General features: G+C 42.8%; 2 protein-coding genes and 1 pseudogene across 3 annotated transcripts in view; 2 read left to right on the forward strand and 1 right to left on the reverse strand.

Annotated features, from left to right (window-relative positions):
* LOC146985221 (P2Y purinoceptor 1-like) overlaps positions 1-16,074 on the forward strand; it is a 254,253-nt pseudogene that overhangs the window by 139,985 nt on the left and 98,194 nt on the right. The gene's annotated exons all lie outside the window — the stretch shown is intronic.
* LOC146985228 (uncharacterized) lies at positions 487-1,737 on the reverse strand. Its single transcript, XM_085783185.1, has one exon. It carries the CDS (start codon positions 1,735-1,737, stop codon positions 808-810), a length of 930 nt encoding a protein of 309 aa, XP_085639311.1. The 3' UTR covers positions 487-807.
* Positions 2,371-10,877, forward strand: LOC146985229 (interferon-induced very large GTPase 1-like). The gene is made up of 5 exons (XM_085783023.1): positions 2,371-2,417; positions 2,837-2,978; positions 3,345-3,376; positions 5,993-6,023; positions 6,129-10,877. The coding sequence occupies exons 1-5, from the start codon at positions 2,371-2,373 to the stop codon at positions 10,875-10,877; spliced, it is 5,001 nt and encodes a 1,666-aa protein (XP_085639149.1).

The following is a 16,074-nucleotide window of genomic DNA, read 5'->3' on the forward strand; positions in this document are numbered from 1 at the left end:
ACGGGGTTCTGAGGAAGAACTGTGACATGGTCAGCTTCTATTCCATAAGTAAGTACTAAGTCAAGGATATGATTAAAAGTGTGAGTGGGTTTGTTTACCCTCTGAGAGAAGCCGACTGAATCCAAAAGTGACTTGAATGCAGTAGCCAGACAATCATCATCGACGTCCACATGAATGTTAAAGTCACCTACTATAATGACTTTGTCTGAACTCATTGCTAAATTTGACAGAAAGTCAGGGAATTCTTCTAGAAACTCAGAATAAGGTGCAGGAGGACGATACACTACAGCAAGTAAGAGTGGTTTTTCTGCTTTCCAGTCTGGGTGAGAGAGGCTGACAGTAAGGCTTTCAAATGTATTATATGAACTATTATGTCTAGGGTTGATAATCAGATTTGACTGATAAATAGCAGCCACTCCTCCTCCTCGGCCTGTGTTACGAGGCACATGACAGTTAATGTAACTAGGAGGGGTAGATTCATTCATCTTGCTGCAACCAGGTCTCAGTGAGTGTTAATATGTCAATATGGTGACTTGTAATTAAGTCATTCACTAGGAGAGACTTGGATGGGAGAGAACGAATGTTGAGCAAACCACATTTAATAGTTCTATTAGTTTGGCTTGCTGGAGCAGTGGTTTTGATTTTAACTAAGTTGCTATAAACAACTCCTCTAGATTGGGGTTTAGGCTTAGACAGCCTCGAGGCAGACACAGTTTCTATAGGCTGGGTGGGTGACAACAAGAGGGACCCAGCAGAGGGGCGTCTTAAACTGCGGCTCTGCCTGCTGGTCTGAACTCTGGGTGCTTGTCAGGGATTAGCACGGCTAATAAAATTCCCTATATTCCTAGATAGGAGGGATGCGCCATCCAGAGTAGGATGGACGCCATCTCTCCCAATCAGACCAGTCTTTCCCCAGAAGGAGGTCCAGTTATCTATGTAAGCCACGTCGTTATCTAAGCACCACCTAGACATCCAGCGATGGAATGAACGCATGCGACTAAACATATCGTCACTCACTAGGTTGGGCAGCGGGCCAGAGAAAATTACGGAGTCCGACATTGTCTTTGCAAAGTTGCACACCGAAGCCATATTAACCTTAGTTAACTCCGACTGGCGAAGCCGGGTGTCATTACCGCCGACATGGATTACAATCTTACTGTATTTAACCTTACGTTTACATGCCAGCAGCTTCAGATTAGCCTCAACGTCGCCCGCTCTGGCCCCTGGGATGCACTTTATGCTCGCTGGTTTCTCTACCTTCACGTACCGTAAAATGGAGCTGCCAATGACTAATGCCGACTTCACAGCGGGGCTGTGAGCAACAGAGTCGACATGTTGAGTTACGTTCTCAGCGGGTGTGTCGCTGAGTGGGGAAAAGCTGTTGGAGACGTGAAGGGGTTGGTGGGCCAACACGGGCTTATTGCGTCTATGTTTCCCTCGGTTTGTTGTCACCCAGCCGGACTGACTAGTTCCCGGCTGCTCGGGGGCTGGGAGGGAACTGCTAGCGGCGGCTAGGCTAGGTGGCTCCGCACCGGCTAAGCTGGACTGTGAAGCTACTATAGCTGGACTAGCCTCCATGGTGCGGAGCCGGGACTCTAACTCGCTGAGCCTCGCCTCCAGAGCTACAAACAAGCTACACTTATTACACATACCATTACCACTAAAGGAGGCAGAGGAGTAGCTAAACATCTGACACTCAGAGCAGGAGAAGGAGACAGAGGAGGGAGGGGAAGCCATAGCTAGTATGCTAAGCTAACTAACTAGCGGACCTGTGGCAAATACAACAAGTTGAATGGAGAAATACAAAGAGAGTCCTGTTAAGGACTTAAGTGACAGAAAGTTGTGTAATGTAGCAAAACGTGGTGCACACTGGTGCTTAAAGTGATTAAATTAGCAGAACACTGGACGGAGGATTGAGAAAGTCTAACACAACACAGCAACAGTGCAGCAGGTACAGGCAGGAAATGACGTAACACGCTCACCGTAAGTCACGCAGGACGCCTGCAAACAGTGCGAGGAGATGCTACATCTGTAGGTCAGCAGGGCACAGACGCATCACAGCAGTGCACCTCAGCTGACACATCCGCAGGTTGCACAGTAGTCTGTCTGACAAAAAGCAGGCTGCTGTCGGGATTTTCTTTTCCTTATCCGGCGAAAAGTAACGGATTACTTTTTTTAAAGAATAACTAAGTTACTGATTGCTCAACTCACGAAACTAACGCGTTACGTTACACGTTACACGAAAAGAGTAATTAAAGTACTCTAACGCGTTACTTTGTAACTTTGTGGGTAACGCGTTACCCACAACACTGCCCACTGGTAAAACGGCGCTCATACAGGCTGCTTAGACTCAGCTCCTGTGGTGACGTAATGACGGGAGTTAGGCCGGCCCCTCTGTACGAGAACACTCCCACCACGTCTGTTCCTATGGCTGCACAGCTAGAAACTCCTGAGCTAAGCTGATGAAATACCGACCAATTTTAAGTCATAAATTGCTAATAATCTTTGCCATGTACAGTAACCATGTTACTTAACAAAATAAAATTTATTGTAGACTGATTGGTTCATTGTGTTGGGGTCACTTTTGTAGGTTTGAGAAGGGGGGGCTGCCATATTGTGTAATGTTTGATTGGTTGCCTGGTTGGCCACTTAAGTCTGACGTGAGCGGAAGGAGCAAGGCACTCTGGGAAAAAGCCAAAGAGAGTCTCGTGGACGGACGAGGCGGCCGCCCCGAGGAGAAGTCAAGGGAGTTGACGATAGGAAGGATCCCCTCCACCTCAAGAATGAATTATCGTTTTAGTTATTGTATCGTCTAAACAAAAATGATCTGACAAAGCCACGACCGCGTGACGACGGACGGAGGTCGATACAAGCAGGACGCTGGAGCTGGTGGCCGGCCCGGTGCCGCTGGAGCTGCACGCCGGCCTGCCAGGAAGGACTCGCCGATCAAGCTACAGGTGGTGAGCGGGAAGCAGCCGGTGAGTAGAACATTGGGCAATATGGCAGCGAATCCCACCAAGCTCCAGGTTCAGCAATAGAAATATGTGCACCTGTGTCATCCCTGTAGCCTAGACTCGTTAGAGCCCTAACCGTAAAACTTTACTTACCAGGGTGGCGTATGGTCGCGACAATTGTAAAACATTTATTTATTTACGTAAATGTGGTGATTTCAGTCCGTAGCCCAGAGGCAGTCCTGCTCACTTTTCATTCAATCAAACTAATGCCACTGCCACAGTTGTTAGATTTCATCAATGAGACCAACATCTCCAAAAAAGAATTTAACCAGCCAGTGGTAAACCTCTAAAAGCTTGCGGATAAGTTACTTGGCTCGTTTTCTCCCCCAGTATGAGGACGGAGGTCGGCCCCGGCAGATCAGGTCAGTAGAGCGGCTGCTGCCGCTGCCACAGTCCCCGGTCGGGGCTCGCACAGACTCTGCACTTCTCCCAAACAAACATTGGAGCAAACTGACCAACTCTGGATTAAACTGTGACGTGTTAACAGTGCTAAAGCCAGAATTAAAACAGGTTTTAGCAGCTTTACTGCTATGGCTGTCCGTTTGTCGCGAAACGGCGATTGCAATGCTAATTTGTTAGCCCGTCTATGAGGTTTTACATTATACATTAACATTAAAGCTATAGTGCGTAACTTCTGTCGCCCCCTAAAGAATTTCTGCATTATTACAACGATACGGCCGGCACCTATGGCCCGGTGTAACCCTCCCCTCCTCTCCCCTACCCCTGTAGCTGCATGATACCGGTAATGCACATTACACACAGTAACAGTAACACTCGCAACACACCACATGCTGCTGTTCACGGACTATAACACTCGCGACTCGCCGCACACTGCTCGTCAAAGCACACACAGACTCCCCGCAGTAAGTTACACACAGCAACACGGGCTACACACCTTGTAACTTAGTGCTAACGATGTGGCTAACACCAGGCTGCTAACAGCTGTTGCTTCCAGCGATGTGGCTAACACCAGGCTGGTAACAGGTGTTGCTTCTAGCGATGTGGCTAACACCAGGCTGCTAACAGCTGTTGCTTCTAGCGATGTGGCTAACACCAGGCTGCTAACAGCTGTTGCTGCTAACGATGTGGCTAACACCAGGCTGCTAACAGCTGTTGCTTCTAGCGATGTGGCTAACACCAGGCTGCTAACAGGTGTTGCTTCTAGCGATGTGGCTAACACCAGGCTGCTAACAGGTGTTGCTTCTAGCGATGTGGCTAACACCAGGCTGCTAACGATGTGGCTAACACCAGGCTGCTAACAGCTGTTGCTTCTAGCAGCTGCGGAGCGCTCTCCTCCCTCCTCCCTTCTCGTTGTCCGGTAAAACCGAGTAAAACACGTCGTTTCAGTCGTTTCCTGTCCGCCAGCGCGGGAAAGTCGCTCCAAGACAGTAAATACAAAAATAACAAATACTGAAAAATACCGCGAGGCGTTTGAGGAGCCGAACGGCTTCATCAGCGTTGTATCATCTCCTCTTGTAGTGGCTTGGGTGAAACGGATATTAACAGACACGTAGAAGTTACGCACTATAGCTTTAAAGGAGTATTATCGCAAATCCAAATTCTTAATTCGGCCACTAGATGGAGCCAGGCGGAGCATATCAGATATAAACAAGCGGGCAGCTGTCAGAGAGAGAGAGGAGCCTCGTTTAGTCCTCCCCCTCCCCCCCTCCTCCTCCCTCCTCCCCCCTCCTCCCTCCTACCCCCTCCTCCCTCACCAGGCTGAATGAACGTGCAATCGCGGGAAAGGAAAAAGAAAACTTGCTAGTGGAAGCGGCAGCTCTACTCGCGCACAACCACAACAACGGCAACAATAGCAACTGCAACTTCCTCCTACAAATGTATGATCGTTGGTGTGACGTGCAGACCGCAGTGGGACGATTCAGTGACTGTAAGCAGCCTGACACTGCTACATTACAATTTACTGTTGCATTTTTCCGGTTCGGAGGTCGGATTTGCCAGTTCCGAGTGCAATCGAACGCAGCAAGTGCCGGGCCGGCTTGGAATCATAACAAAGACAAATTCTGCATTTGCCCCACAGACACTATACTGTTGGCGATTTTTTTTGTAAATTTAGTTATGGCTCCCCCCGACCCATCTTTTGCATATTTCAGTTTGTTTTATGCTATTACTGCTGTATTTGCGATAATGCTCCTTTAAACTAGTGGACTTTATGCTTAGTTGTGATACTCGCTGTGTGTGTTTTGAATGTTGTTTCAAGCCTAGTTTGGGACTATTGGGAGCTACATGAACCACGTCACCACTCTGTTAAATCAATCGCTCTGGCCATGAATTTGAATGAATGAATGAATTGATTTATTTAAAACAGGGACAATGCACAAAAAAAAAACATTAATCTTGTAAAACAAGAAGAGATGCTTTGAGCCAGGTTATAGCAACAATTGCTAATTTCCGCCTGTAGTCCCTGGGCAGGTAAAGTGCTAAACAGATACAATATTAATATAGTAGTGATACATCCACCCATAAACATTAGCCCATGCTACCGTTAGCCACATTCTCTCCCTGAGAGGGGAATGTAATAGGCCAGGAAGGCTGTGACAGACGGAGCTCATTAACATTTAAAGGTGCAGACACAGAAACAGCCTGTTCTCAGTAGAGCTCATTTGAGCGACTTTTAGACAGCTGACATTCAGGACCACGGATCAGTTTGGGGCAATACATTTCGAATACAGTGTAGTTGGACTTTTCCTTGTGGAGTTGTAGTAAAAGGCAACTGGACTTCTTTTCTAGCTTGAAGATGTTTCACCCCTCATCCAAGAGGCTTCTTCAGTTCTGAGACTAATGCCAGAAATCCAGTTGGAGGTCTGACAGCTGTGTGAAATTGACTAAAAAGAGTATAATATGGGACCTTTAATGTACAACAGACAACAACTAACCTTTAATATTCAAAATAATTCTCACTGGTACCTGGAAAAATAAAATATATTAATCCTATATTCATCTTGTTCATTGTCCTGTAGGTGCTTCGATATGGAAATGAATGACAATGAGGTAAGATTTTCTTTTTGACAAGATGTGAGCACATTTTACTGCCATCACACACAGTGTCATCACATTTTTTACGTGCATATTTCTCTATTTACCAAATATTTACAGCCATGTGAGAGGAATTCTGAAGAGCTGAACATGAAGAACCAACGTCAAAGAGAAACTGAAACTCTGCTTCAGAAGCTACACCTTCCAGACGAACATCAACAGAAGTTGTCACCTGCAGACTTTCTTGATATATGTCCACCAGTGAAACCTGAACATGAAACATCTGAGGAAGATCTGGCCCATGCTTTTCTTCAGAGGTTGATGATGTTAGACTACAAAGCCAGATATATTCCTGTAAGACAAGAAACTGCTGAGGTGAGCCGTTCAAAACCTGATACAGCATCTGAAACTGCTGACACAGACGGCAGTGATTCAGATGATCTTTACAGCAACACTGATGATGGTAATCAATCAATCCAGACTCATGTTCATCCAATGGATGTTCAAATGGCAGTGTTTCACTGCTCAGACAGCTTCCTGAAGCAGAACATGATGACAAAGCTCTCACATTGTCAGTACGCCTTACCTTTGCTTGTCCCTGACCCAGTCACAATGGAAGTTGAGTGTCCTCTGTGGACATTCAGACAAATAAGAAAAGAATGGAAGATATGTAAAATCAAAGATAAGTCAAACATCATCACCATGAAGAGTTCGCCCATCTGTGAAGCTGTGACACCCATGGTGTCATTTCTCCGCCTGGGTTCACTGTCAGTGTCTAAATCTCAGCTGATCAACACTTTGATCAACGACCGTCACAACACCTTCTTCCACAGAGACTGTCCAGGTAGCACCAAGTCTCGTCATCTGATGGATGGTGTGGCAGAGATTGCCTGGTACTGTCCTGCTGGGAAACCTGATGATGCCTTCACTGACTGCACTGCCTTCTGTAATCTTCATGGTGATGCTCTGTCAATGAAAAAACAACGTGACATACTGACTGACAAATCGTCAGTCAATGTTGTTCTTGTGCCAACTCTGCAAAAAGATGACAAATATAGTCAAGTAATCACAGCTCTTTGTAAGTCTCCAAAGCCTCTCATCCTTCTTATTGCTGATAATGATTGTTCTGCAATTCAGATGAAAAATGGAAATTACAAAATGGGTCTGAAAGACAGAGGCCAGTCAGATGTGTCTGAAGAACTAAAAAGGATCATTGGAGAGATCTTGTCTGGACCACATAAACCTACACTCTTCCAGCTTGAAAACATGGCCCAGGTCTCTGGAATCAGAGTGGATGAAGATGACAAAGGTTGTCAAACAGGGAAATCTGCTGCTATGAAGATAGTGAATTTACTTCAGGGGAAGAAATCTTCAAAAATGAAAAAGGAATTGCTCCCTTGTCATGGCCAACTGTGGCATGACTGGTGCAGAACACACAAAGAACTGTATCACCTCAAAGACAACCTTGAGAAGGAGAAAAGTGAAACGGAATTGAAACTGAAGGAAATACGGCAGCAACAATGTGATGCTTCCTGCAGTGAACTGGTGAAGTTGTTCACTGAAAGTCTCTCAACTTTGCCATCAACAGACACAAAGTATTTCCTGAAATGGACTCAGATATTAATGGATGGCCTCTCCACAGACGACCTCACTTCAATTCTCCAAAGATACGATGAGAAGTGGTCTGAGGTCTTGATCCTGAAGAAGAAACATGACAAATCTGATGTGTTACAAACAAAACAAGATGAGCTTGAAAAAATATCTAAAGAACTGCAGTCAGCCAATTTTGGCTTGGAGCACATCTTCAGAGAAATGGGACAGATCTATGAAGCCCATAAAGATCTGCAGAAAGAAACACAGAGTGAACAGACTGACTGGTCTAAATACCCTGAGCTGGCTGCAGAGCTGATGATATCAGGACATCCCATGGAGCTGATGGATGGTGATGCAGGTCATGTGCCTCTAACATGGGTCTCTAGTCTTTTAGATGCAGTCATCAAGAAACTGGGTGACCAGAGAGTTTTTGTGTTGTCAGTTTTGGGCGTACAGAGCAGTGGAAAGTCAACCATGCTGAATGCCATGTTTGGGTTACAGTTTGCAGTGAGTGCTGGCAGATGCACCAAGGGGGCCTTCATGCAGCTGGTCAAAGTGTCAGAGGAGATGAAGAAAGAGTTGAAGTTTGACTACGTTCTGGTGGTGGACACTGAAGGACTGCGTGCTCTTGAATTAGCAGGTAACGCCACTCTTCACCACGACAATGAACTGGCAACCTTTGTTGTTGGTCTGGGAAACATGACGTTGATCAACATCTTTGGAGAGAATCCAGCTGACATGCAAGATGTTCTGCAGATTGTTGTTCAGGCTTTCATGAGGATGAAGAGAGTTCAACTTTCTCCAAGTTGTGTGTTTGTTCACCAGAACGTTACAGATATTTCAGCTGCAGTGAAAAACATGGATGGAAGAAGACGCCTGCAAGAGAAACTGGACCAGATGGCCAAACTCGCTGCCAAAGAGGAGGGTTGTGATGTTGAGTGTTTCAGTGATGTCATTGCATTTGATGTGCAAAAAGATGTGAAATACTTTGCCCAGCTATGGGAGGGAAGTCCACCTATGGCTCCTCCAAATCCAGGTTATAGTGAGAGTGTCCAAGAGCTGAAGAACTTCATCCTCTCTAAAGCATCAACGTCTGATGGGTTTACTCTGTCACAGTTCCAAAGCAAAATTAAGGACCTGTGGAACGCCCTACTGAACGAAAACTTTGTCTTCAGTTTCAAAAACACTCTTGAGATTGCAGTGTACAGAAAACTTGAGGTTCAGTACGGGGACTGGACCTGGGCCCTGAGGAGCAACATGTTGGCTATTGAAAACAAGATGTATAACAGAATTGAAAGTGGAGAACTTGACCAGGATAAGCTCAGTGACCTTTTTAAAGAAATGGGCAAAACATATGATGAAATAAATCAAAAAGTGACAAAGTACTTTGATGAAGACAAAGACAAAGAAATGTTGGCCCAGTGGCGAAGCCGATTTGAAAAGAAAATCGAAGAGATCCATGAAGAACTGGTGAGAGGAGTGAGAAGAAAACTGGATGAGGTTATCCAGCAGAAGAAGGCTTATAAAAAGCTTGATGAACAGAAGACAGAGTTTGAGAACAAGCTGCTAGAGGAAAGCAAAGAGCTCGTTCATCAGTTAAAAGACAAGGCGCAAGATGAAGAGGAACTAGAACAGCAGTTTGACTCTGTTTGGAGTGTCTGGGTGAGAGAACTAACTGCTGGTATAACACCTATCGAAGACATCCACTTGGAGGAAGATCAGACAAAAATCCTTAAAGAGCTTGGGTTTGAAATGGCTCTTATAGATAAAAACAGAAAAAGTGGCAAATACAAGCAAATAGCAATGGTTCATGATTACTCTGATTATTTGACTCGCGGCCTATTTGGCCGATTTATTTCAGCACTAATGGGATCTTCTGAGCAAGACCAACAGCTGATCAGAGACCTGATTAGAGATGTTGACAGACATTCACTTGATACAGTCAAGAACAAACCTGTAGCTACAAGAGGCTACAGTTCAACTTATTTGCAAGAAGTGGCCAAAAATGTCAAAGACAAAGTGACCGAGTTTGAAACAAAGAGGAAATGTACTCTGAAGAAGGAGTTTACAGTTGATCTCTTACTGTATGTGTTTGACCGAGCAGGACGTGAGCTTTCACAGTCCCACAACAAATTCAAGAAGAATAATGATACGCACGCTCATTTTGAAAGGAAAAAGGATCAGTGTTACAAAATTTTCAGAAGCTTCTGTAAAGGAAGCTGTTCTACTGTCATACTGGGAGAACTGATCCGTGACAAACTGAAAGTTTCCTCTGTTCAGGCTGTCTGTAACAAGACTGTCATTGCTCTTGCTGGAGAGATGAAGTGCAATTTCCCAGCATTCAGAGAGAACAGACTGAAGCTGGAGAAACATGTGTTGACGTCACTGGCAGAGAAAGAAGACTTCAGTGGTTTCATCTCCTACATCCGAAACCCAGAAGAGTATGTGAAGACGTTTATCACAGAGGAGGTAGAGAAATACGTCTTCACATCACACAGCAAACAAACACAAGATATACTCAAGAAAAATGTTGAAGATATGAAAACACTTGTGAGTCGGGCTTTATTCACTGCAACAGACAAAGTCAAAACTCAGAGAGGAGGCACAGACATGTGGCTGAAGGAATTTTCCAGTTTGATAAACAATGAGCTGAGATTTGACAGTGCTGTTTTTCCTGGAAACTTCAGAGACATCAATAATTTTGACTTCCTCAAAGAAGAGATAGAGAAAGACCTCGAAACCCTCATGAATGATGTGAGCAACCTCTCATTAGATAAGATGAAGGAATCAAAACTAATGCCTGATCAAATCCTGATTGATCATCTGTGCAAGTGCTGCTGGGAAAGGTGTCCATTCTGTGGAGCTGTTTGCACCAACACCATGGAAAATCATGATGGTTCAGACCACAGTGTCCCTTTTCATCGAGCCAAAGCAGTTAATGGTGGCCATTATAGAGGCATAGACACATTCTGTCTTGACTTCTGCACAACATTAATTGCAAGTGACAAGAGCTTTTTCCCTAATGCTGTTTCCGAGAAACCTATTCCCTATAAAGAGTACCGAAGGGATCCAGACCTAGCTAACTGGAGCATTACACCTGATGAGTCCAAACTGACATACTGGAAATGGTTTGTATGTCGTTTTCAAAAGGATCTGGAGAAGGAATATAACTCAAAATTCCAGGGTAGGGGAGAAATCCCTAGTGAGTGGAAGAAACACACAAAAAAAGAAGCAATTGAAAGTCTGGATGAAATGTACAATTTGAGCAAGCCATAATCGTGAGTCAAACATGAACAGAACAGAAAAACAAAGGCTCTCTGGAGAATGAAGGAGGCATAAAAACTAATATGTCAATTTGATCCATTGTTGTTTCTTATCTTGTCCTTCGTATAGATTTATAATGGCTTTGTTGCTTTCACCTGCCATTATCAGTGCAGTGTGCTTCTTGCCTCTTTGTCTTTTAGTTTCTGTCATGTCTTCAAATGTCTAGCAGCTGCTGTAACACCATTTGCCCGTTTGGGATATAAAGATTTACTTACTTACTTACAAATCAAAATACATAAAATCTGAGATTGTGAATGTGAAGGATCTTGGATCTTGAACTGTGAGAAGGTTGGTGATAAACATTTGTCACAAGTGATCAACATTTACAACAAAGAATGCAGGGAATGTTTTTGACAACCTATGTAACTTGATGTAACTTTCTAAAACATATATCTGTGAATCCTGTCAATGTATTGTTGTCCTTTCACTTCAAGTAATGTAAACTGACCCAACAAGCTCTGTGTTGAAGAAGTGTTTGAAGTGTTTAACTATGTCATGTGAATCTCATCCCTAGTAATCTGTTATTGTACTTACATCGACACAAGCTTTGTTGTTTGTTCTGAGCTTTTCAGGCTTCATGCAGGAATCTCAGTTACGTGAAGAAAACATTTCTTCTCTCAAGCATTTTATCACAGACTAAATTGATCATTCAGTGACAGAAAAAATATATGTGTTTATTCTAACCGTTCAATAAAAATATGAATTGAAATATATGTGTTTTTTGTTTCTCAAATGACAACATCTTATAGAAGACTTTACATTGTGGAGATGATCCATGATACACGGTAAAATAAACAGAACTGTTTCTATCTGATAAGACTTGAAAACTTTATTCACATCTGGTTTTTGTCTCAACTTAAGAAAATCACACGTGGCATTTGAGCTTCGGGCCAAATTGTCTGCACACTTCAATTCTGTGTTGTCATATTTCAGTTACACTTTCTCAGTTTCTATTATTTGTCATTTTCAGATGACATAGGCCTACATCAAATATATATAGGCAACAGTTAAAAACAGTCATTCTGAGTCTTGTTTTTGACATGACTTCTAAAACCAGAAAAAACCCAGTTCCTATGTGTGATTTTCTCAGAAAAAAAACTTCACATCAATGTAACATCACCAGAGATAGGCGAGACTGAGGACAGTTGCAACACTTTTTACATTTTTCTCAGTTACTCTGAGAATATTTGGACTAGACTCACCAAACTTTTATAGATTAAACATAGCCTACTGTATATGTGTCTGCTAATTAGCCATGCCATTTAAAGATGATGACACATCAATTACAATATTTATTTGAATGGAAGAATCCAGACGTTGCAACTGACCCCAAACGTGGGTAGGTAGAAGCCGAACTAGGGACGGGAGTTGGAAACTAGCATTAGCTATAATCTCTGTCTGCAGAACATCAGTCACATTGACTTGTTTCTAACGAGTGGAGGTGTTACTTTGTTAACCTGCATTGTCCCTATCAAATAAACTAAATTAAATTAAGTTTCAACATGGATCAGGGACGATTGCAACATATTAAACATATTAGTATTGTTTTGTGTTATTAAAGGGTTACAAAAAAACAACAACAATTGTGTCATTTTAGATCCTGAATCTGAACAAAGCAAACGAGCCACAGGTCTGAATAGGCTTCACCCTGAGACTGTTTATAACTACAAAAGCTGTGAAAATGCATCAATGTAACTGTTTTCCTGAGATCATCCTCTGAGAAGAACAAATGATTTTATTTTCAACAGAACAAATGAAAGGTCCTGTCAGAACACTGAAAATACAAGCGGCCGATCTCTCTGCAGCGTCAGAGCTCAGTCTGTTTTAATAATTCACAGTGACATTTTCCATCCAGTGCAGAGAAGCCGCAGCCTTTCTGATAAAACCGGCCTGGATGTCTGCACCTCAGTTTTCATGTGTCATGACATTTCTCCTGTTTGCTTGAGATTTCCATCCTGATGCAGAGTTTACATTCAGCGTGTTCACACATGGGGATCTCTGGCAGCAAAATGTGAGCCGGTGTTTTCAGGGCACATCACCATAAAACCTTTTAAAGGATAATTTCTGTTTTTTACAATCTGGACCTTATTTCCAGCATAAAATCCGATCATTTCCTCCCCCAGATAACTTTGGTGTCATTACAAGTGGTTGTGATGAAATGAGCTCCAGCCGAGAGGCGCGTACCTGGACGATGTCATCTCTGAGCGCCGCCCGGCTCATTCTGATAATAATCATTCTGCTTCGGCATTCGGGTCCATTTTTATCTCAACTAGCCGGAGCTTTAGTGAGTCCAGGTTGAGGAGAGGAAGCCTGTGGAAGCTGAACTTCATCCAGCTGCTCATTTTGTTCTGACAAGTCAGAAACATGCAGAAACCAACCGTAGCATTAGCCGTAGCAACGGGGTCATCCCTATGTTCCCTCAGCCCTATGTTCCCTCATTTCTAACTTTTGTTGTCACTGAAAATTAGGCCCTATGTTCCCTCAGCCCTTTGGTCCCACCATTGGTTGGGTTTAGGCAATGAAGAAAGGAGTTGGTTAAGTTTAGTAAAAAGACCAGGTAGAGGCTAGACAGGCCAGACAGGTAGAGAGAGTCCAGAGGGAACATAGGCACGCTCCCGTAGCAACAATCCACGCCGCACGGCGCTCAGAGATGACATCATCCAGGTCAGAGGTCAGTAGGTCAACCTACAGACCCCGGATGTTGATAACAGCTAACCCCGGACTCAGAGGGGAATAGCACTAGCCTATCAGAACTAAATATTGGTGAAATGAAGGAGTTTCTCTGCAGATAATGTGTTATTTAGAGGCTGCATTCTGCTGCCCTGTAGACTCCATTATACGGATATACGCGCCTCTCGGCTGGAGCTCATTTCATCACAACCACTTGGAATGACACCAAAGTTATCTGGGGGAGGAAATGATCAGATTTTATGTTAGAAATAAGGTTCAGATTGTAAAAAACGGTAATTATCCTTTAAATCCAGCCGTTGTAGCTGTTTAACTCAGTGCATTCTGCCAGTTTGTAGTCTGGCATCGACGCTCCAAGAACAATCAGCCAAACACCAGGCATGCCTGGAAAACTGCATTTCTAGGAGAGGGTTGTTTGCCAAGTCAGAGTGCATCAAGGACAAACTTTGTCCTGCATTCAGACACATTTATAACCTCCACTACCGCTGTAATGACTCAGCTGGAGCTGCAGGCGCAACAGCATGAGCAGAGGAAACTGAAGTCACAAGAAAACAACACAAGAACAAGAAAACAATCACAAGCCGAGCTGCAGGAGAAGAGATGTGTGTTTCCTCCAGGCTCCGTCTGAACATGTGGAGTTAAAGTCCTGAGCTCTGGCAGTGTAATGACGGCGTTCAGGCAGCAGAGGGTTTCCATGGAGATTATTAATAAAGATCAATTAAGTGCATCTCAAACAGACATTTGTCAAAGTCAGATTTCCCACATGAGGACAGATAAAGTGAAGAAGTTTTAAGGTGGACGGAGCGGACATGCGAACACTCAAAGTGCACACACACACACACACACACACGGTTCATACAACTGAACAGTGAGTGTGTTGTCGAGTCCAGTTAGTTCAGGTTATTTCTTTAAATTGTGGTTGAATCTGAACTGAGGTCAGTTTGGGCTCTTGCGCTTGCAGCCCTGGGTCATGTTTGCTCAGACTGAAAATAAATAAAATATCATAGATAATATGTTCTGTATATTCCACACAGAGACAGTAATCAGATGCATTTTCAAAAATGATCCTTTCATCTGTGTATGAGGCTGGAAATTAAACTGTGACTGTGGATCAATCCTAAAACTGTCACTTTTTACTTCATCTGTCCAGTCTTGCATCACACATAATATCTGATTAATTCTGTTTCTGATAATAAGTAATAATAAATATTTCCGATTAATGCTTCTTTTTTATTTTCATTCTACTGTCATATGTCTATACATTTAAAAACAACAAGAACAACTTTACATGTTAAACTCCCCCTTGCCTTCACAATAATAAACACCTTGTCCTCTAACATTGGTGTAGTGCAGCTCTCTGTCCAGCAGGCGTCGCCAGAGAAGCCTCATTGGTTCATCTGCACTGACGTCACAGTGACTCACAACCCGGAAGAACCGGCCAGAGGCGATCCCAATTATGGATGTATTATATCCATGGATGTATTGATTATATCTAATAACATGTCCCAAACAAACTATTTATCACACTGAAAATATAATTCTTTATTTCAGACACATAGTCCATATGACAAATAAGACAATTAAAAGACAGACAGAGAATGGGAGGAAGCACATTACAGCTAGGCTACTTAATAAGTTACTGTTTCCATTAAAAATACATTCCATATAAATATACACAAAACATGCAAATAAAGCACATAGAGACAGCATTTATATTTATATAGTGTCTACCAGTCATAATATGTTGCCCACCATTGATATAAATGTAATATTGATGTTTTGTAATTGAAAAAAAAGGTTATAACTATTATTATTTAGTAGTGTTAGAATTAGTGGCCTAGTAGTAGCAGTAGAAGTAGGCTAGAAGTATATTATTTTAGGCTGATTTGTAATTTGTTAACCTTAACTTTGTGTTTTATTTTTGTTGTTTCATTTTTTTATTGAGACATTTATATTGTGTGTTTGTTGGCTTGTTGGCTGTTCTCTGTGTTACTGACACTGTTCTGAATCCTCTGTGTCAATAAAGTTTTTTTTTAAGGTTATTATAATTCTTATTATGTTCATTATTATTCATATTAAAATAATTATTAGTATTAGCAGGTTGTGTGTTGACTTGTGCTCTGGACTCACCTCTGCTCTCTGTGTCCATATGTCTATGTCACTGTCACTGTTCTGAATCCTCTGTGTCAATAAAGTTGTTGTTTTTTTTCCTAAAAGTTATTATCATTTTTATTATTATTATCATGATTATTCATATTAGTAGCCTAGTATTATTATTATTAGTATGTTGTGTGTTGAACTTGACTGTAAAAAGAAGGTTGACACCTCTGCTCTGTGTGTCACTGTCACTGTTCTGAATCCTCTGTGTCAATAAAGTTGTTGTTTTTGTGTGTGCATGGATGTATTATATTAACTGGATACCGGACCGGAAAATGGCCGCCATTCATTTCAATAGAAGTTG

The sequence above is a fragment of the Trachurus japonicus genome, chromosome 7 (genome assembly GCF_045865225.1).
Source record: "Trachurus japonicus isolate A0001 chromosome 7, Traja_1.0".
Lineage (NCBI taxonomy): Eukaryota > Metazoa > Chordata > Actinopteri > Carangiformes > Carangidae > Trachurus > Trachurus japonicus.

What these genes read in the sequence shown, in the direction of transcription:
- LOC146985228 (XM_085783185.1), bottom strand. Translation starts at nt 1,737, where the DNA reads ATGGCTTCCCCTCCCTCCTCTGTCTCCTTCTCCTGCTCTGAGTGTCAG.
- LOC146985229 (XM_085783023.1), top strand. Translation starts at nt 2,371, where the DNA reads ATGACGGGAGTTAGGCCGGCCCCTCTGTACGAGAACACTCCCACCAC. An exon ending in TACGAGAACACTCCCACCAC is followed by an intron (nt 2,418 to 2,836) that starts GTCTGTTCCTAT and finishes GATCTGACAAAG; the next exon opens with CCACGACCGCGTGACGACGG. An exon ending in TGGTGAGCGGGAAGCAGCCG is followed by an intron (nt 2,979 to 3,344) that starts GTGAGTAGAACA and finishes TTTCTCCCCCAG; the next exon opens with TATGAGGACGGAGGTCGGCC.